At 43.2% G+C, this 17,632-nt stretch overlaps 1 protein-coding gene across 1 annotated transcript; it reads left to right on the top strand.

The window, feature by feature from the left end:
- The first annotated feature begins 1,230 nt into the window (after positions 1-1,230).
- On the top strand, positions 1,231-4,638 carry LOC137786755 (WAP, Kazal, immunoglobulin, Kunitz and NTR domain-containing protein 2-like). Its single transcript, XM_068578837.1, has 3 exons — positions 1,231-1,762; positions 2,295-2,611; positions 2,835-4,638. Exons 1-3 carry the CDS (start codon positions 1,550-1,552, stop codon positions 4,033-4,035), a joined length of 1,731 nt encoding a protein of 576 aa, XP_068434938.1. The 5' UTR covers positions 1,231-1,549; the 3' UTR covers positions 4,036-4,638.
- Positions 4,639-17,632: the final 12,994 nt, after the last annotated feature.

Raw genomic sequence — 17,632 nt, 5'->3', positions numbered from 1 at the left:
CACACACACACACACACACACACACACACACACACACACACACACACACACACACACACACACACACACACACACACACACACACACACACACACACACAGCGATACTAGAGTGTTGCATATTTTGTTCTTCGAAAGATAAATGTAGATATTTGTTTTGAAGCCCTCTTTTCTGCAACACTTCCTGGAACTGGCTTTCATGGAACAATCCAAGTTTTCTCAACATACTGTATGTCATGTTGTGAAAATCCGGCCCAGCTCTCAGTACGACTTGTGGCTTCTTACATGTCAATATTGTGAGAGCACGAGTTGTTGATTGCCATATGCCCAGCTTCGTTTCTGCATGTTTTATCATTTGAGTCCGTTCAATCCTTCAGATATGGACAATATAGAATGAACCAGTTTAGTGAAATGGTGTATCCAGTTTGGCAGAAATTAAACGTATTATATAACAGAGAATACAAGTATATATGAGTAAAAAGAGGAGGGAAAAGAGGTCGAAGTAGAAGAAGGATGAGTGTTTTACTTAATTACTACCCAAGATGAACAGCCATACATATGATTAAATAAATACACATTCTAACCATCAATCAATGAAACTACGAAACAGTTGAAATGAACCTTTTGGGTTGACTTTGAGCTCCGAAGGGAAACCAGAATAGGATCTACAAGTAACAGAGTAAGAAGACACTGAGTTTGGTGCCATCTTCTGGACACTGGCGCTGTGTCCATGTGGACAAGAGGGATTTTACAGTAAAAGCTGCTAAATTATAATACAGCACTATAGTGCACAGTATGGTCACACAGTGCTACTTTAATTGTATGCATGTGACAAGACAGATCATTTAGACCAAACATATATCCAATGCATCTTCTGATTTGAAATACGACACCATAATAACCACTTGCAAAGTTGTAAGATACAGCCAATAACACTAATAGAGATGTGTGTCTGTATGCTAAACAATACGCTCTTCTTTTTTTTATTTTTTACTTCTATTCAGTAGCTTTGCACCTACTTATTGCGACATCACTTTCTCCTTTGCGAGTTAAGGGTTAAGGCAGCCAGCGCCTTCCGCACAGGTGCCTCGCCAGTCCTTCATGAAACAGCGCCTGCAAACTTTTTTTTTCCTTCTCCTTCTTCTTCTTCTTCTTCTTCTTCTTCTTCCTCCCTTTTAATTAAGTTGATCATAACTGTAACTCAGCTGGGATTTGCTGCCCGACTGGACATGTCACTGTAATTCATGTAGTTAGATCTTAAGTGGGGTTCCTCGCCGCAGCACTAATCTCTCGCTCATATTAAACGTCGAGCGGCTAACCTGGAGAGCTCTCCACATCGGCACCAGCCCTGCGCGCTCCTGTCGCTGCTTTGGCGCAGCGTCTGATTCCAGCGGCGACAAACTAGCAGCGAGACCGTTTGAAGAAAGTTTACACACTTTTTTTTCCTCTCTCTCTCTCTCTCTCTCTACAAAAAACTCGAAAGTCGTGTTGCCTTTTCAAGATTTCTTTTTTTTCTTCTCCTTCAACGTCCGTTGTGTTACGCGTCGGACATGTGGTGGATGCTGTTTCCTCGATGGATTTGGTTTCTTGTGGGACAGTGTTTACTCCTTTATGCGGGAAGCAGCCGCGTGAGAGCAATGCCAATGCCCATGTCTGTGGCAAAAGTGGTGTATTCTCACGCCGGTCTGTGCCCGAATGACCTGAACCCCAACCTGTGGGTGGATGCTATGAGCACCTGCATGCGCGAGTGTGAATCCGACCAGGTGAGTTGACCCGCAACTGGCCGTCATACTGCTGGTGTGAATGTGTAGCCGAGAGTCAGACAATAGGGCACCGACGCGGGTCGTTTGCAGTCAAAGCATCTGTGCACAATGTCTGTTGTGTCCGTTAGCAGCAGGATCTCATGTCGGAAGAAACGACCCTAAATGTCAAATATCTCCACAATTCCCTTTCCCCTTTGTATTGTGCAATAGTTTGCTACATGGAGGGAGAAACACATAATAGTTGTGGTACACGTGTTACATTTTTAACACATTTCCAAAAAGTTTTGATTCATATTTTGTGAAGTTTGCAAAAAAAAAAAAATGGTTAAAACTCATCCACACTGATAACATTTAAAGAACACTCTGATCTAAATTCACCACAATGAAACATACAAGTCATGTTTTTTTTAAGCAACATTTCACCAGTAAAACTGTAAAATTGTTTCTACTTTACACACACTTTGTATTCAAACTGTGCCAAGGCTGTCAACAAAAAACAGTCTTGTTTTTTCTCGTCTCTTCCTCCGTTTAGGACTGTGAAACGTTTGAGAAGTGCTGCCCCAATGTATGTGGTAACAAGAGCTGTGTGGCATCACGCTATATAGACGTCAAGGGCAACAGGGGCCCCATAGGAATGCCAGAGGGCGCCACCTGCGACAAGTTCATGTGCGCTCAGCAAGGGTCCGAGTGTGACATCTGGGACGGCCAGCCTGTTTGTAAGTGTCGGGACCGCTGTGAGAGAGAACCCCACTTCACGTGTGCGTCCGACGGCATGACGTACTATAACAAGTGCTACATGGATGCAGAGGCCTGTTCCAAGGGTATCTCTATCTCTGAGGTCACCTGCAGGTAACATGTTAAGTATTTTAGATATCTACCATTTGTTTTTGGTGCGATGAGGTAACGTTGTCTCATTTTAGTCCTTCTAATTAAGACATTTAAAAAAAAAAAAAACTGTCTGGCTGTAGCGTAGAAACTTTCGTGTATTCATTGTGTAATTTCTCAATATAGTATAAATAAGAGCCGTTGTCACATCCTGGCTCTGATTAATTCTTATTCAACCTACCTACAGGTACCACTTGACCTGGCCGAACACCAGTCCCATCCCAGCAGAGACCACCTTACATCCCACCACCGCCCTCCAGACCACCCTCCCTGCTGACATCCAGCTTCCCGCCATACACAGCAGCCCCACCCAACAGGCTGTTTTTGTGGGTGAGACGGCCAGCTTTCTGTGTGAGGCGTCCGGAAAGCCGCATCCGCAAATCACCTGGGAGAAACAACTGAAGGGCAAAGAGAACACCATCATGAGGCCTAATCATGTGAGAGGGAACGTTGTGGTCACTAACATTGGCCAGCTGGTCATATACAACGCGCAACTTCAGGATGCCGGCATTTACACGTGTAGAGCCAAAAATGTCGGGGGAAGTGTGTCGTCACACTTTCCCTTGGAAGTGATCGGGAAGGAGGGGAAAGGTAAGAATGCGGAGGGGAATAACACCAACCTGCCGTTTCCAGCGGAAGAGTGTCTCAAGAGTCCAGACGGAGACGACTGTGGAGAAGAGAGCATGAGCTGGTACTATGAACCAAAGAGGAACAATTGCTTCACCTTCACCTACAGTCAGTGCAACAAAAACCGTAACCATTTCGACACATATGAAGCCTGCATGCTGTCGTGCGGAGGAGACCTGGCGGCTCCCTGCAGCCTGCCGAGCCTCCAAGGGCCGTGCAAGGCCTACGAGCCTCGCTGGGCTTACAGCAACAGCCTCAAGAAGTGCCAGTCCTTCGTGTACGGAGGCTGCGGCGGCAACGAGAACAGCTTTGAGTCGAAAGAGGCCTGCGAAGAGATGTGTCCCTTTCCGAAGAACCACAAGTGCAAGATGTGTAAACCCCGAGGCAAGATGGTCACGAGCTTCTGCAAGAGCGACTTTGTGATTCTCGGCCGCGTGACCGAGCTGACGGAGGAGCAGGAGTCCGGCCACGCCCTGGTGACCGTGGAGGAGATCTTGAAGGATGAGAAGATGGGTCTGAGGTTCTTTGGCAAGGAGCCCTTGGAGGTGACTCTTCTGAACATGGACTGGAACTGCCCCTGCCCCAACATCACCGCGGCCGACGGGCAGCTCATCATCATGGGGGACGTTCAGCACGGGATGGCCGTCCTGCAGCCCGACAGCTTCGTGGGATCCTCCAGCACTCGGAGAATCAGGAAGCTCCGTGAGGTCATTCACAAGAAAACCTGTGATTTCCTTAAAGATTTCTCTGCCGTCCAGTAGAGTCTCGTTGAGTCTCACACTCACTGAACGTGTGTTTTCTGATTATTCCGAGCTCCAGTGACCTCACCAGTCTGACCAGGAACATAAAACAAGTAATTCATCTGTAACGTTGGAGGTTTTGTTGCCGGTTTGAGAAGTTTCTCTTTCTGTACTTTGTTCCTTATCACTCAGTCGATTACTCATCGTCGCTTCAACATTTCGTCACCTGTTTTCATTCATGATTTCTTTGTAAAACTGTCCTAATAGCTCTCTTTTAAAATTAGAATCAAGCTTAGACTGTTTTGAGGTAGAAAAGTATTTCCTCTTTTTAGATTTTCTCTTCAAATGTTATCTTCAATCCACTAATATTATTCATTTAAGGGTATGTTGTATTATGACTGGTACGTTTGCTTAATATTTTTTTGGGGGTTATCCCAAAACATTGTGTAACATCTGTCAGGAGTACTTGAGCTCACAATAATGCAATGCGAAGCCTCAGTTTATTTACCAGAATCAAATAAGCTTTTTGAGTCCATATTTTGTGGAATCTATTTTGATAAGACTTAATTTACAATACAGAGTATGTATGTGAACTTCTGTACTGTGTATTTATTTTTCTTAATCTATTTCTTAGTACTATTCATATTTAGATTTACAGAGAGATGTACTGCTTCTATCTATCTATATATATCTATATCTATATATATCTATATATGTATATATATAGATATATATCTATATATATATACATATATAGATATATATATAGAGAGAGAGAGAGAAAGAGAGAGAGCGAGAGTGAGAGAGCGAGAGAGATGTATAGAGGGATAAAGTCTCTCTGTGAATCTAACTACATAGAAAGCAGACATATTTTTATGTTATCTATTATATATTAGTGTTCATTAGTACTCTATGGAATATGATGGTAAATAATAAAGATGATTTTAAAAATACTACAGATGTTCTTGCATGGTGATGTTGTGCTGTTCCCTGTGTTGAAGACGAAATACCCAACATGCTCACAGCTTATCAAAAGGCTCATGCAGGCAGTGCATCCTTTCATCCATGTCCTCCTCCTTCCACTTGTATTCCACACACACACACACGCACACACACACACACACACACACAGGGCCTAGTCTGAAGCAGGTCACATTCCAGCCCCGCTGTGGTGGCCCACAGAGCTGTGTGTTGTGTTGTGTCTGGGTCTGGGGCCCTCGCATAGCACACACCCCACCAGCCATCTATTGGCCTTGTGCGGCCCCTTTCATGTGCAAGAGGCCGGGGTGAAGGGGAGGAGGATGTTGGCCGATTCTCTCGTTCACTGACTTGGTTGGCCACATCTGTGTTAAAGGGGCATAACAGAAAACAGTGAGGGAACGGAAAGAGAGTAAAGTCAAGTAGAAATTGAAGAATGTAACCCCGAAAGTAAAACAAAGAGCTTATAGGTTAGAGCTTTTTTTTTTTAGGCCTGGAGATTGTAGCTTATACCTGGTGTGTAAGGGATTAAGACACTGGGATAATAACACTCTGCATGAGTATATAGGTGCAAACAGTTACAATGTCAGGTGGGAATCAACTTGGGCTTGACAAGCGCTGGCGCTGTGGGATGCCTGAAGAACAGAATGAGCCACAAAAACCAGCAGGCATACAGGAAACATAACATAAAGGGCCAACTAGTAAGTGAATGATTCCCCCCTCCCCCCTCTTCCATTATATCCCCTTCTCTAACCCCCATCCTCAACCCTCTTTCCTCAACTGTCAGCTGACAGACAGCCAGCCTTGAGCGGCGACCTCTGACCCTTCTAATGAAAAAGAGGCCGCCGAGGAAAAGGCCACTTTCATTAGAACTGTTGACAAGCGTCAAGTGACTGGCTGAACTCCAGACGAGCTCCGCACAGCTCTTCACATCACAGTTGACTGCAGAGTTCAGTATCAAGTTCACTTAGAGACCACCAGCCAGGCGGCTTGCCAGACAGACCATAATAATAAGCCAGACAGGCTCAGGCACAAAAGGGGGGAACACTTCCCTCAGTGACACGGTATCAGTGAGGAACCTGTTGGTGTTCAGAGTGATGTTTGACTCTCTAAACAACAACTAATACACAAACATAGACATTGATTGTACATTGGTTATTTTGCTAAAGATTTTGGATATCAACCAAAATTAAATTGTTACACAAGCAAGGTGAACAAGTAAAGTGGTGAGCCAATTAATTTAAAACACAACTTCACTGAATAATCATTTCATTCATACAATATTGTCAGACTCACAATGGACAATAAAAAGGATACAAATTAATGCTGCAGAAGCAGAGATAGGCTTATTATGTTTGTTTATTCCATGCATTCTTCTTCCTTGTCAAAATATGTTGCCTACATTACCCACAATGCAACCAACAGTTTGTGATTCTGTTGTGTTTTTTAATAAATATTAAATCAAATATAATCGGAACTTCATAAACATAATTTATATTCAGTAGACGCTTCAATTTACTAATCCTAAAAACACTGCCACAGCGCTGCATGCATATTACGTGCGTGTGTATGTGTGTGTGTGTGTGTGTGTGTGTGTGTGTGTGTGTGTGTGTGTGTGTGTGTGTGTACGTGTGAAGCTTTTCAGTAGGACCGGGGAGGCTGAGGACTCGCCGTGATGGGACAGAGAGACTGAGTAGACTGGTGAGATAATTTTACTGGACCAGATGGTGGAGGACTTTCAGAGTGACATTCAGGCAGGTGAGTGACAACAACAACAACAACAACAACAACAACAACAACAACAACAACAACAACAACAACAACAACAACAACAAACTTGTTGTGATGGATGGCTTCAACAGCTCGCTATGAGGAAAACTAAACTGCATAGTGTGCATGAATAAAGTTGGCCACTGGGTGGCAGCACAACACAGCCTGGTGACGAGAGTGAGAGCGCTGTAAACGGGCCTGAGCATAACTGTTGCTCATCATCTTGATGTGTGTCATATACTTTCATTTAACGTTTTCATTAATGAGCAAACATGCACTTTATAAAGTTGTAACGTTAACAAATCAGTTTAGCCATCAATAATGAATATTTAAATGCATAATACTGTTTCAGGAATCTTCTAAAATATAATATGCTTTGGTTCGAGAGATTGAAGCAATACTTTCAAGAAAATACCTGGAAACATGTTGAACGATTATAATCTTTAATACCTCAGAATGCACAAAATAAGTAGTTAAAGCCAATGTTGAAAAGCAGATTTCATTGTAATTTTCTGTCGATTACACACTCTGTTAGTGCTCAATGAATGCCTCCACAAGCAGTTAACCAGATGGTCAGGAAGATTGTGCTCAATACACTGAATGTGTGCAAACGCACACACATGTACGCATGCACACCGTGTCAATAGCATCTCTCCAGGACACAGCTGGTCTATGTGTTGCGTTTGACTAAAATTTGCCAGATGGGAAGGAATAGACAGAGTGGAACAAAAAGACAGAGCCATAAATTACCAAGATAAAATCCCAGCACACTACATTCACAAACTATGAATCCATGAGCACACACAGACACAGTGAGCAAAGGAGTGCAGTGGATTAATGTTGCTTGCACCAGGTGAGGAAAAGGAGAAGGAATATCCCTCACACAAAGGACATTTCATGTTGGAGCAGACAAATGACAGTTTTTATTTCTGCATTAAATGGTTAAACAAACAGCACACGCTTGGTTTTTCTCATGAATACATAACTTGACATTTTGCAGTCATGCAGGCCTTCCTTGCTTATTATTTACAGTAAGACGGCTGAAGGGAGGTGTATGGTAAACATCAGGCCTGCACGTTTGAAAATGGCTGGTTGTCAATATGGCAGTGTGCGTCGACAGAGGAGGAGAAGATGGCGACACGTCGGAGGATGGAAGATGAAACGTGAAACGTGACACGAGAGGAAAACTGAATATATGGAGGGGAACAGATATAAGTGCAGGAGGTGGGAGGGCGGAGAGGGAGGGATCAAGAAAGGCAAAGAGAGAGGAAAGGAGGACGGAGAAAGGACATGGAGGAGCAGAGGGGATGAGGGGGGCTGGGATGAGTGAACGATGAAGCAGAAAGGTCACCATGGCATAAGGAGGGTGTAAATTGTCCAGAACATAAAACTGCTGCTGCCGACTAGGGGATTCTTTTCCCCCCCATATCTTTCTGCTTTTCTAAAAATAGTAACTGCTCAATGTAGGGGGAAACTAGGACACAGTTACCTCGCACATCTCTGTGGTTATCCATGCTACCTTATTACATCTAGATAAATATATATTAGTGGCTATGGAGGCTCTGCTGGTTGCATTAAAGATCCATAATTACGTTGCCAGAGTTTGGTTTTTAACCTGGAGACTTTGCTATTATAGTGTAATATTTCGTTGTCAGGTTTCAGACACAACGGTGCACAGCAGCCTCTTATGTACAAATGAAAAGTGGAGTTTATTCATTGTTCATTCATTCTGTCGTTATCCATTGTTGTGAAACCATAGCAATGCCCTCGGAGTGAGACGAAAGCTGCTGTGCCAACTGCATCAAAAATGTGTCTTTTCTGTGATGATAAGGAAACGCAAGTAATCAGTTGGCGGCGTCATTACAAGCATGCAAAAGATTCACTTATAACATAGTCTATGCACCCTCTTAGTATGAAAAAACATGTTATTTTAGAGGAATAGCAATTTCCTCCATTAGATCACAGCCTTGCATGATGCACTGAACAAACCTGTCCTTCTCATCATCAAGTGTAGAGGGGCTGGTGCATAAACACTTGACATGTCTTTGTACATGCCACAACATGCAGTAATACCAATACTGGGCTCATACTGACGAAAATAGCTGGATTTATTCAATTAAATTCTATGTTTATATACATTTTATACCGGAATTACAATTCCTGTTTACGTTTCACCCAACTTGTTGCTGCATGCTGGTGGACAATTTATTATATACATGTGCATCATACATTGTAATATATGGTTAAAATACTAGCCACAGGCTGCTAGCCATCATCCAACATGACACGCATGCTGGCAGATGCATAAACATATGCACATATCCTAACACATAAACACACAGGGCCCTGCATGCATTGAATAAAACAATGCATCTAAAGTACCTCTTCCCCCCAAAACTCCGCCTGAGGCATTCAGTTTGTAAAATTTAAATGTGCTGGCAATGTATGCAGGAAGACTGTCTCTTTAATGAGATGTCACACCACCAGCCTGGTGTTGATTCATGTCACACACACACACACACACACACACACACACACACACACACACACACACACACACACAGTGAAACGTGCACACAAAAATGTATTATGCACCCACAAACACACTTTCCTTGTCCATTTCCTTGTGTATGGACAAACTAGAGCCAATACAGATACAGCAGTGTCTGTTTTAGCCTGCATGTGCAGCTGTAAACACTCTGTGAGACACGTTTCACTTACAATCAAGGCTTTTTCATAAATGGGAATGATAGAGGGAGACAGAAAATACAAAATCCAAACAGAAGTGACACAGCATGAGAGATAGCGTGGGGAGTGGCCAAAAATGAGACAGAGGAAGGGAGGGTGTGGGGATAAAGGGATGCTTGGGACAAAATGTTCTAATCCCAAACCAACATCACAGAGAGTCGCTCAGGGATTGCACATTGTTTCTGTTTTGGGATGAAGACAGTTTTCCTGATGTGACCCAGCAGGAAGGCAGCAGGAGTGAAACAGGAAACATCAGGCTGCGTTTGGTGTGACGGATCAGAATCATCCGCATCGAGATTTGAAAAGAGATGAAGGGAAGGACACAGGAGCTATCGGAGACCTCGACGAGTCTTTTAAAATGAAAGGGATGACGTTGTTAGACAAGGGACTGTATGAAAGAGGGAGGGAGAGAAAGAGAGAGAGAGAGGGAGAGACAGAGAGAGAGAAAGAGAGAGAGAGAGAGAGAGAGAGAGAGAGAGAGAGAGAGAGAGAGAGAGAGCGAGAGAGAGAGAGAGAGAGAGAGAGAGAGAGAGAGAGAGAGGACCTTCTCACATCAAAAGTTTGAGGAGCTTGCAAATGAGCTCTTAATGATCATCTCAATCATGAACAGACTTTTCATGTATGCTCGTGCACACAACAAACACATGCACACACTACGCCATGACCACTGTTGCGCAAGAACACGTTACTTTGTAATTCGTTACACATGTGTGACTTTTGACGGTACATTTTGAAGTATAAGGCCCAATAACTAATGTGCAGAAGGAAGGAGGAGGTTTGCTGCCACCAAAAGAGGAGAAATGTGCCTCACAGTTACTTCAAAGGTGTCTTGTATACATGCTGTGTCTTCTCAGCTGGCTATTAGCCATTTGTAAGGCGATATACAGGAATCGCTCGGTTTAGTTTTGAGTTGGATGTTGCGCAGCTCGCTGTTGATGGTCAGTAAATACCTCCAAACTGCCGACCGGCTGCTCGTTAAACCGCATGTCGTTCTCCTTTTCCAGACGTCAAACACAGAAGATGTACTGCGTGGGTATGGAGCTCTTAAAGATGATTGAAATGCACATCTGATGGAGCTGGGCTGGTAACAGAAGCAAAGTAAATAGCCACTAATTACATTTGCTGTTGAGTCATTACATTTTCCGTGTGGCATTGCAAAAAGTTGCTGTGGGCCCCGGGGCGTCATTTGACTTGCAGTTCTGACTGTGGCCACTGCGACAAAATGGCAGCGCCAGCAATATTTATGTGACTCGGGTCAAACACATGCTCTCTTGTGAATACTTACAGTATGCGGGCGGTTTGTGCACACTGTGTTTGAAGCCTCATCTTGTCTTGTATTTGTTGAAAGTGTATTAGAAAGACCCAGTGTACACACACACACACACACACACACACACACACACACACACACACACACACACACACACACACGCCTACAGACATCTTACACAGTATTCACACACAGCAGGAGTCCAGGCTCTTGCTGTAATTAGACCCAGTGGGACCGTGCTTCAGTGACCCAATATAGTAAATGCTCAGGACCTTACAACTGAGCTGTGTTATTATTAATATTGCTTTCACCGAGCACGAATGCTTTTTTGTCAGTGCTGACACCGACGCGCTTGCTTGCGGTAAAATGTATTTCTCGGCCTTCTTCGGTTGGATTCTTGTAAATAGTCCCCTCAACTATTTGGATGCTCTTCCAAACATCCCAACGTGCTTCCCACTTCCGTTTGTGTATTGTTTCAGTTCCCCTCGGTTATTGACTCAGGCATTATGGTTCAAGCAAAAGTTGTACAGTTATTCATAACTATTGATGCGTTATTCCATCTCTATATCATATTTTGACAGCAATAGTTCATGTTTTGGTAATATTTTATCACGAAACTTGATCTATTTGTATGGATATTTCTTTCAACTGTAATAAGAAAGTTAAATGTAAACATGTTGAAAGGCTTTATAAAGAAAAAGGAAAAATAGACATAGACAGGGACATATTGTCATAACTAATGGAAATAAGATGGAAAATAAAACATTTGATAAAGAAATATTAAGTCCAGCTAGTATTCAAACAATTCAAAAGTCACTATGATGGTACAGTCCAACCACAAGATGGTGTGACTTATTCTTTGGAGTTTATGTGTATAGTAACTAATATATAATACCGTTTTTTTAATACAATTTACACCTCACACTGTGGTGATTCATACAGACCTCACAGCTCAACATTATCACTGCAGTCGTCCAAATATACACGGAAATAAATATATCATTCATTGTTTGTCCGAGCTCATGAGCACGAGAGAAATTTGACCCAGAAGCCTGAAGTCTGTTTTTGTTGATATAGAAAATACACCAGGCCTTTCCCCATTGACACAGATCACATGGCGCTACAGTCACTGTAAATAGCTCTCTCTCTCTCTCTCTCTCTCTCTCTCTCTCTCTCTCTCTCTCTCTCTTTCTCTCTCTCTCTCTCTCTCTCTCTCTCTCTCTGAATTGGGCCACAATGACTTCACAGCCGTTACTGTGGCACCGGAGGGCCAATGGATGCACATCTCTGTCGTAAAGCTCCGCAGACACTGGAGGGAGTGCGAGACTACTGCCTGTCTGATTGAGTTTAAGACTGAAAAAGTTAGTCTTTGATCTCAAAATTGTTGCTTGAAGGTCAGTTCTTCATTAAAGAGGCGAGTGCAGACCAAACCATTTGAACTCAGGAGCAAAGATACTGAGACAAACTTTAGAGGCATTTATTCATTTTCTTAATGGGGTGAGAGGAAGGGACGCAGGTAAAATATTCCTGTTAAAACATTAGCTAGTAGCTAACTCTGTCCATCGCATGTGTGTGTGGACAGTGGGTTTTTAGAACTTTTTCACAGAAAACCTCTACTTCCTGTGGCCAAAAACGACATGGAAATATAAGGTTTTTCTCTTTTGTTTTTGGTGCTTTCAAAATGAACTTAAATTTCAACCCAACACTCTGTGGATTGGGGAGTAAAGTTGGCCCTTACAGTCCCTCACCGAGGCCCTGGGGGCTTGAGGTAGTAGAAATATGCACGTCAAATAGTTTCCTAGGTAAGTCACCGTCCCTGTCTATTCAACGAATAGATAATCCATGAAATTGTACACGGTTTACAAACCATTTCTAATCCGTTACTGGTTTCTAACTGACATCGTCTTTAGTGATTGCTGATCATGGTGTGACACATGAGAATCCTCCAGGGTTGTTAAGCAACATTAAGCCACAGTTTAGGTAAAATATTCAAGTAAATGGGAAATAGGGTTTTTCCTTTTTATAAAACAGTTTCTAACACCTTGATGCATATCATACGGAGTGGGTGTCTGACCTTATTTTAGGAGAAGCATTACATAAGTGTTCACTACTTGAAATGGAAGGAAATGCCTGGGCCTGCCACAGACAGAGAAGGAGATAGAAGTCGCAGTCTCACTATTTTTGGATTGCAGTCAGGTCTCCTTTCTCCACAGTTTGTGCCTCTGCGCCATGAGAGAGTATGAATATTAATAGATGCTTTTATCATTTGTTATGGAAAGGATCCCTCTCTGTTTGAATGGCAGGAAAGCCATAAACCTGTTTTTTTTCCTTTGCTGCATTACCATATGAGTCGAAAACATTTCTCGCGGAGAGAGAGAGCAGAGGACTTGAGCGAACATGAAAGAGTCTGTGTGGAAGGGAAGCCGGGCTGCACGGGTGAACAATCTGTCCTTTCAGATTTGTTTGGAGAGGCGATGATTAGTAATCAACAGGTAAAAAGGAAGATAAATGACGCTTTCCATAAACGGGCCTTTGTGAGGCACATGTATGTGTTTACTTTTTACATGTATATGTTTACTTTACATATGTGTGTTTTGGGTGCAAGGCAAAACCCTCACGTGCAGCTCACGCCTAACGTGTGTGTGTGTGTGTGTGTGTGTGTGTGTGTGTGTGTGTGTGTGCAGATCCCACGGCAGCATGCTTTCCTCCTGAGCAGCTTAGGCAGCATGTCAGTGTGTATTAAGCATCCGAATCACATGACACTTGACCTCTGACCTCGGTGCCTCCTGCACCAAGACACAAGCTTAGCGTGAGCTTGTTGGGTAACGAAACTGAGACACTGAGTAAATGCTAGAGGCTGCAGATGAAAATACATAGAGGAAAGAAAATAGACGGATTGGATTAAAATAATAAGCTGAGACCAATAGAAAGAGGTTCTGTACCACCGAGGGATGGGCTGAGGTCGGCAGTTTTTTTTATGATAACCCAAAGTGGACAGCACCTGCCAAGTGACCGCTAATGGGCTGCTTGAACAGACCGCAGCAGGCCAGAGGGATCGTCACGTCGAAAGTTTGCCCGAGGATGTCGCTACGCATGATCTGTTTCCATGACAACTGGAGCTCCAGTTAAGGGAAAAGTTTGTGACTTAATTCACGAAGAGATGAGAAATCTTGCAGCATGTATGAACGATGACAGATGATAAAATAAGACCGCACGCTATATATAACGTGTATGAATACCGTGTATTTGCAGTGATGTCATGCCTTTCAGTCAGTGTTTACATGTTGCTTTCACCAATTAATAAAATAAATCCCATCTATATCGTCTGTTCCTCCCAACCATTTACTGCATTTTGATGAACTAGCCTTGCTTGATTCTAATAGAAACAACTTTCCACCAGTCTTACTGGCTGAGTCTACCTGATAAATGAGCGGTGCTACAGAGATTACCCCGAAACTGTAAAGGATCACTTATAATCTCATCACCAGATGTGCTCTACATTCCCGCCTAATGTGAATTAATGTTCTGATCAGATTGCGAGACTCATTATCTCACATAAAATCCCAATACGCGTTTAACTTCCGTGTTTTAAAATTGGTTGTGAGTATTTGTGTCCTCTGATGTGTACAGTTGCCAGGTAATATGATTGTGTCCTTGGTGGGGCCTGAGCCATTCTCCCATATGGCATTCGTTGGCTGTAATATCTTTTTTAATGTCTGTTCGGAGGCTAAATCGTCTTCCTGAACAGCCATTAGTTTCCACCTCCAGCAACAGTCAATTTTGATGTGCAAAAACGATGGCATTCAATCACCCGGGGTGTTCGTCTGAAGCAGCAGTCGGGAGGCAGTTAGAAGAAAGAAGAAATGGAAACAAAGAGGACGTAACAATGTGTTGGTGCAGGTGCTGAGACGGAATGATACAGGCCACGTAGGTGTATTTCTCATTTGGGTTTTTGTTTAACATGTATGAGGGGCGCAGGAACAGATGTCTCGTGCTGTCATCTGCCAGAGCTTCAAATTCACACATGACAAACAAACACCATCTTACAGCATCTTTGCTTTTTATCTGCAGCTTCAAAGCTAAAAGAAAGAGAAGAGAAGAAGGAAAACACTTTTTCTTGACAACTGCTCACCGGCTTGCATTGAATGGACTTCAGTTGGTATTGCCCAAGACAAGAATGACCTGACAAACAATGACAAGACGGTCTTTCTCAATAGCAGAGATCTGTGCATCTCAGAGTATATGTAGTGTTTAAGATGGATATGCAAATGTTTCGTCGCTTAGTCAAGAGTTTTTGTGAAATCTTATCCTCCTTATCCTGCCCTTGAAGCAGACAGATACAGATGAATGTAGTCTACGTTGAGGAAACAACAGGCAAAGTACAATGGAAATTGTGTTGGACTGGGTTGCTTTGGCTATATATATATATATTTAACATGCTTGTCTTACCTCACAATGTTTTTCCATTAAGTATGTATTTTCTTTTGGAATAGCCACATCCAAAGTGCATGAATGAATAATCCTGTGCCCTTTTTGGTGTTGTTCGTTAATGTTTAACTCTACGTAACATATTGTCTCGAGTATGATTCAGTAATTCACTTAATTATAGCAGGAATGTTCTTGTACTTTTCACCCAGCCATGTGTGTGTGAGAGGTGTAGCGTGTATTATTGGGCTGACGTGTCCGTAAAAGGATTCAATCACACACATGCACAACCCCCAATAGATCAGTCCACTTGCTCACCTTCATCTGCTCCGAACATTAATCTCTGAAACGTATTAACACACACACACACGCACGGACAATATTCTTGTGCTCCAGCCACCTTCACCTCACCTCGCCAGCCCACTTCCTTCAACCAGGCTTTATTGTGATAAACTCATCCCTACGAATCCCCGGCATAAAAATATCCCTGCTGCACTATTTGCATTCATGCGGCCAACACAAGTCTGACTGATGGACTGTTGACAGCTTTGTCATATCAATAAATGAAGACCGGTCTGCCTGGAGCGAACCATACAGGGCAGGTAATGTCATAACATGTGTGAGTGTATGCAGCAGCTGTGAGTGAAGCCCTAAACAGGCTCTGCGTGTATCTCCTGCTCTGCATAAGCTTGATGTTTCCTCTCCTGCGGCGTGGTTAAAACAGACAACAAGCCGAGGCAGGCACACACACACACTCATACCGCATGTGTGTGTGTGTGTGTGTGTATATATATACACACACACCTACTCATACAGTATGTGTGTGTGTGTGTATACATTTACACTCACTCAGCCGCAAAAACTAAGGTGAGACATATTCCCATGCACACGGACACTCGTATGTCACAATATGACAGGAGATACTTCTGTAAGCTCAACATTAAACAAATAAGGCTACACAACAAAATTAAAACAGAGCGGGGACCCTGCGGGGATCAAACCCGTGGAAAGCTTGTTGAGTTCTTGAAACAGACAAAATGTTCCCAAAAGACAAAGATATCCTTTCGGTGCTGTTGTTGTCCTTTTGGCAGCAGTACCGGCGGATGGGGCATTAGGTGGAACCCTTTCCTGCTAATCAATACAAGTTGTTATAGGCCCGCCCCTTCTCTCTCTCTCGCTCATCCATTGTAATGCAGCACAGAGCAGTCCACACATGGTCCTCACAAAGGCTGCTTGTTCCCTAGTAGACCTTGAGCTGGGAGCCTTTGTAGAGAAAGTCTGTGACCTCACTCATTCCTTTTATTACACGGACACACACACACACACACACACACACACACACACACACACACACACACACACACACACACGCACACACACTCAGGACAATATTACATCTTAGCAGATGTGTTTTTTTATTTACAAACATAAGCTCATGACCCTCGGCACATGCTGGCTGTAGGTACATACGCTGAAGCACTGACACACCAAGACACACAAGCTCCCTGTGCCCCGACCCGGCTCTATACAATGCTAATGGCCTCGGTGCTACGAATTCACAGAGCAATAAACACAATGCCGGCCCACACGGCATGTGAGTGAGTAGGCTGTGAGTTGTGTGCTAAATGGATCTGTGGTGTGTGTGTGTGTGTGTGTGTGTGTGTGTGTGTTTGCGAAGGAGCCAGGCTTTGTCGCAGCGCTCCACACACTGAGCTTCCAGAAAAGGCCTTGTTTCAGTATGGTTTTGTAAGGACCTCGCCGCTCAGGCTCAAAGAGGACAAACTGTTCACTGAGTCTCAGTTCACATCACGTTGAGTTTGAAAGTCTCCGTGAGCTCTTGTGAAGTCATGAGAGATTCTTTTTTAAATGCATGAAACAAACTAAACTAACAGTTGTGTGGTGTACTCTAATTTGTAGTCTGATTCTTTCTTCTTTTTTTTTTAGCTTCGCTAGCAGCGTGGCTCTGTGGGTGACAATGTTAGTGTGTCGGCTCTTTGTTCCAGGTTGAAACAACTCAACAACCCCTTGGATGAACTGCTATGACATTTGGTACAGACATTTTTAGTCTCCAGAGGATGAATCATAATGACTTTGAGGATAACCTGTATTTTTTTCTCACACAACCAGCAGGTTTTCGTGTATCCAGTGAAACAACTCAACATGTACTGCAAATTTGTGACAGAAACTCATCTCCCCCTCAGGATGAATTGTAATAATAACTTCTCAAACCAAAATTTGGTTACTGAATACTTTTGCTTCAAGACAGAATACTGTGCTATTAGTTCAGGGTGCAGCACTCGCCGTGGGTTCTGTATGTATATTGCTTTCTTTGTAATTTTGTCTTGACTATTTTATTATGCATTCTTTGCTTTTATTACTTCCTCTATCCATCTGTATTTTTGTGCTGCTGCAACACACAAATCCCCC

Source organism: Clinocottus analis, unplaced genomic scaffold, assembly GCF_023055335.1.
Source record: "Clinocottus analis isolate CAN_PGR_092001 unplaced genomic scaffold, fCliAna1.0.p SCAF_16, whole genome shotgun sequence".
Classification (NCBI taxonomy): Eukaryota; Metazoa; Chordata; class Actinopteri; order Perciformes; family Cottidae; genus Clinocottus; species Clinocottus analis.
This window is presented reverse-complemented; position numbering and strand designations above follow the sequence as displayed.

Bases quoted from the DNA above. Each gene is read 5' to 3' on its own strand.
- LOC137786755 (XM_068578837.1), top strand. From the start codon at position 1,550: ATGTGGTGGATGCTGTTTCCTCGATGGATTTGGTTTCTTGTGGGACAG. The intron at 1,763-2,294 runs GTGAGTTGACCC...TCCTCCGTTTAG, and splicing joins GCGAGTGTGAATCCGACCAG to GACTGTGAAACGTTTGAGAA. The intron at 2,612-2,834 runs GTAACATGTTAA...ACCTACCTACAG, and splicing joins ATCTCTGAGGTCACCTGCAG to GTACCACTTGACCTGGCCGA.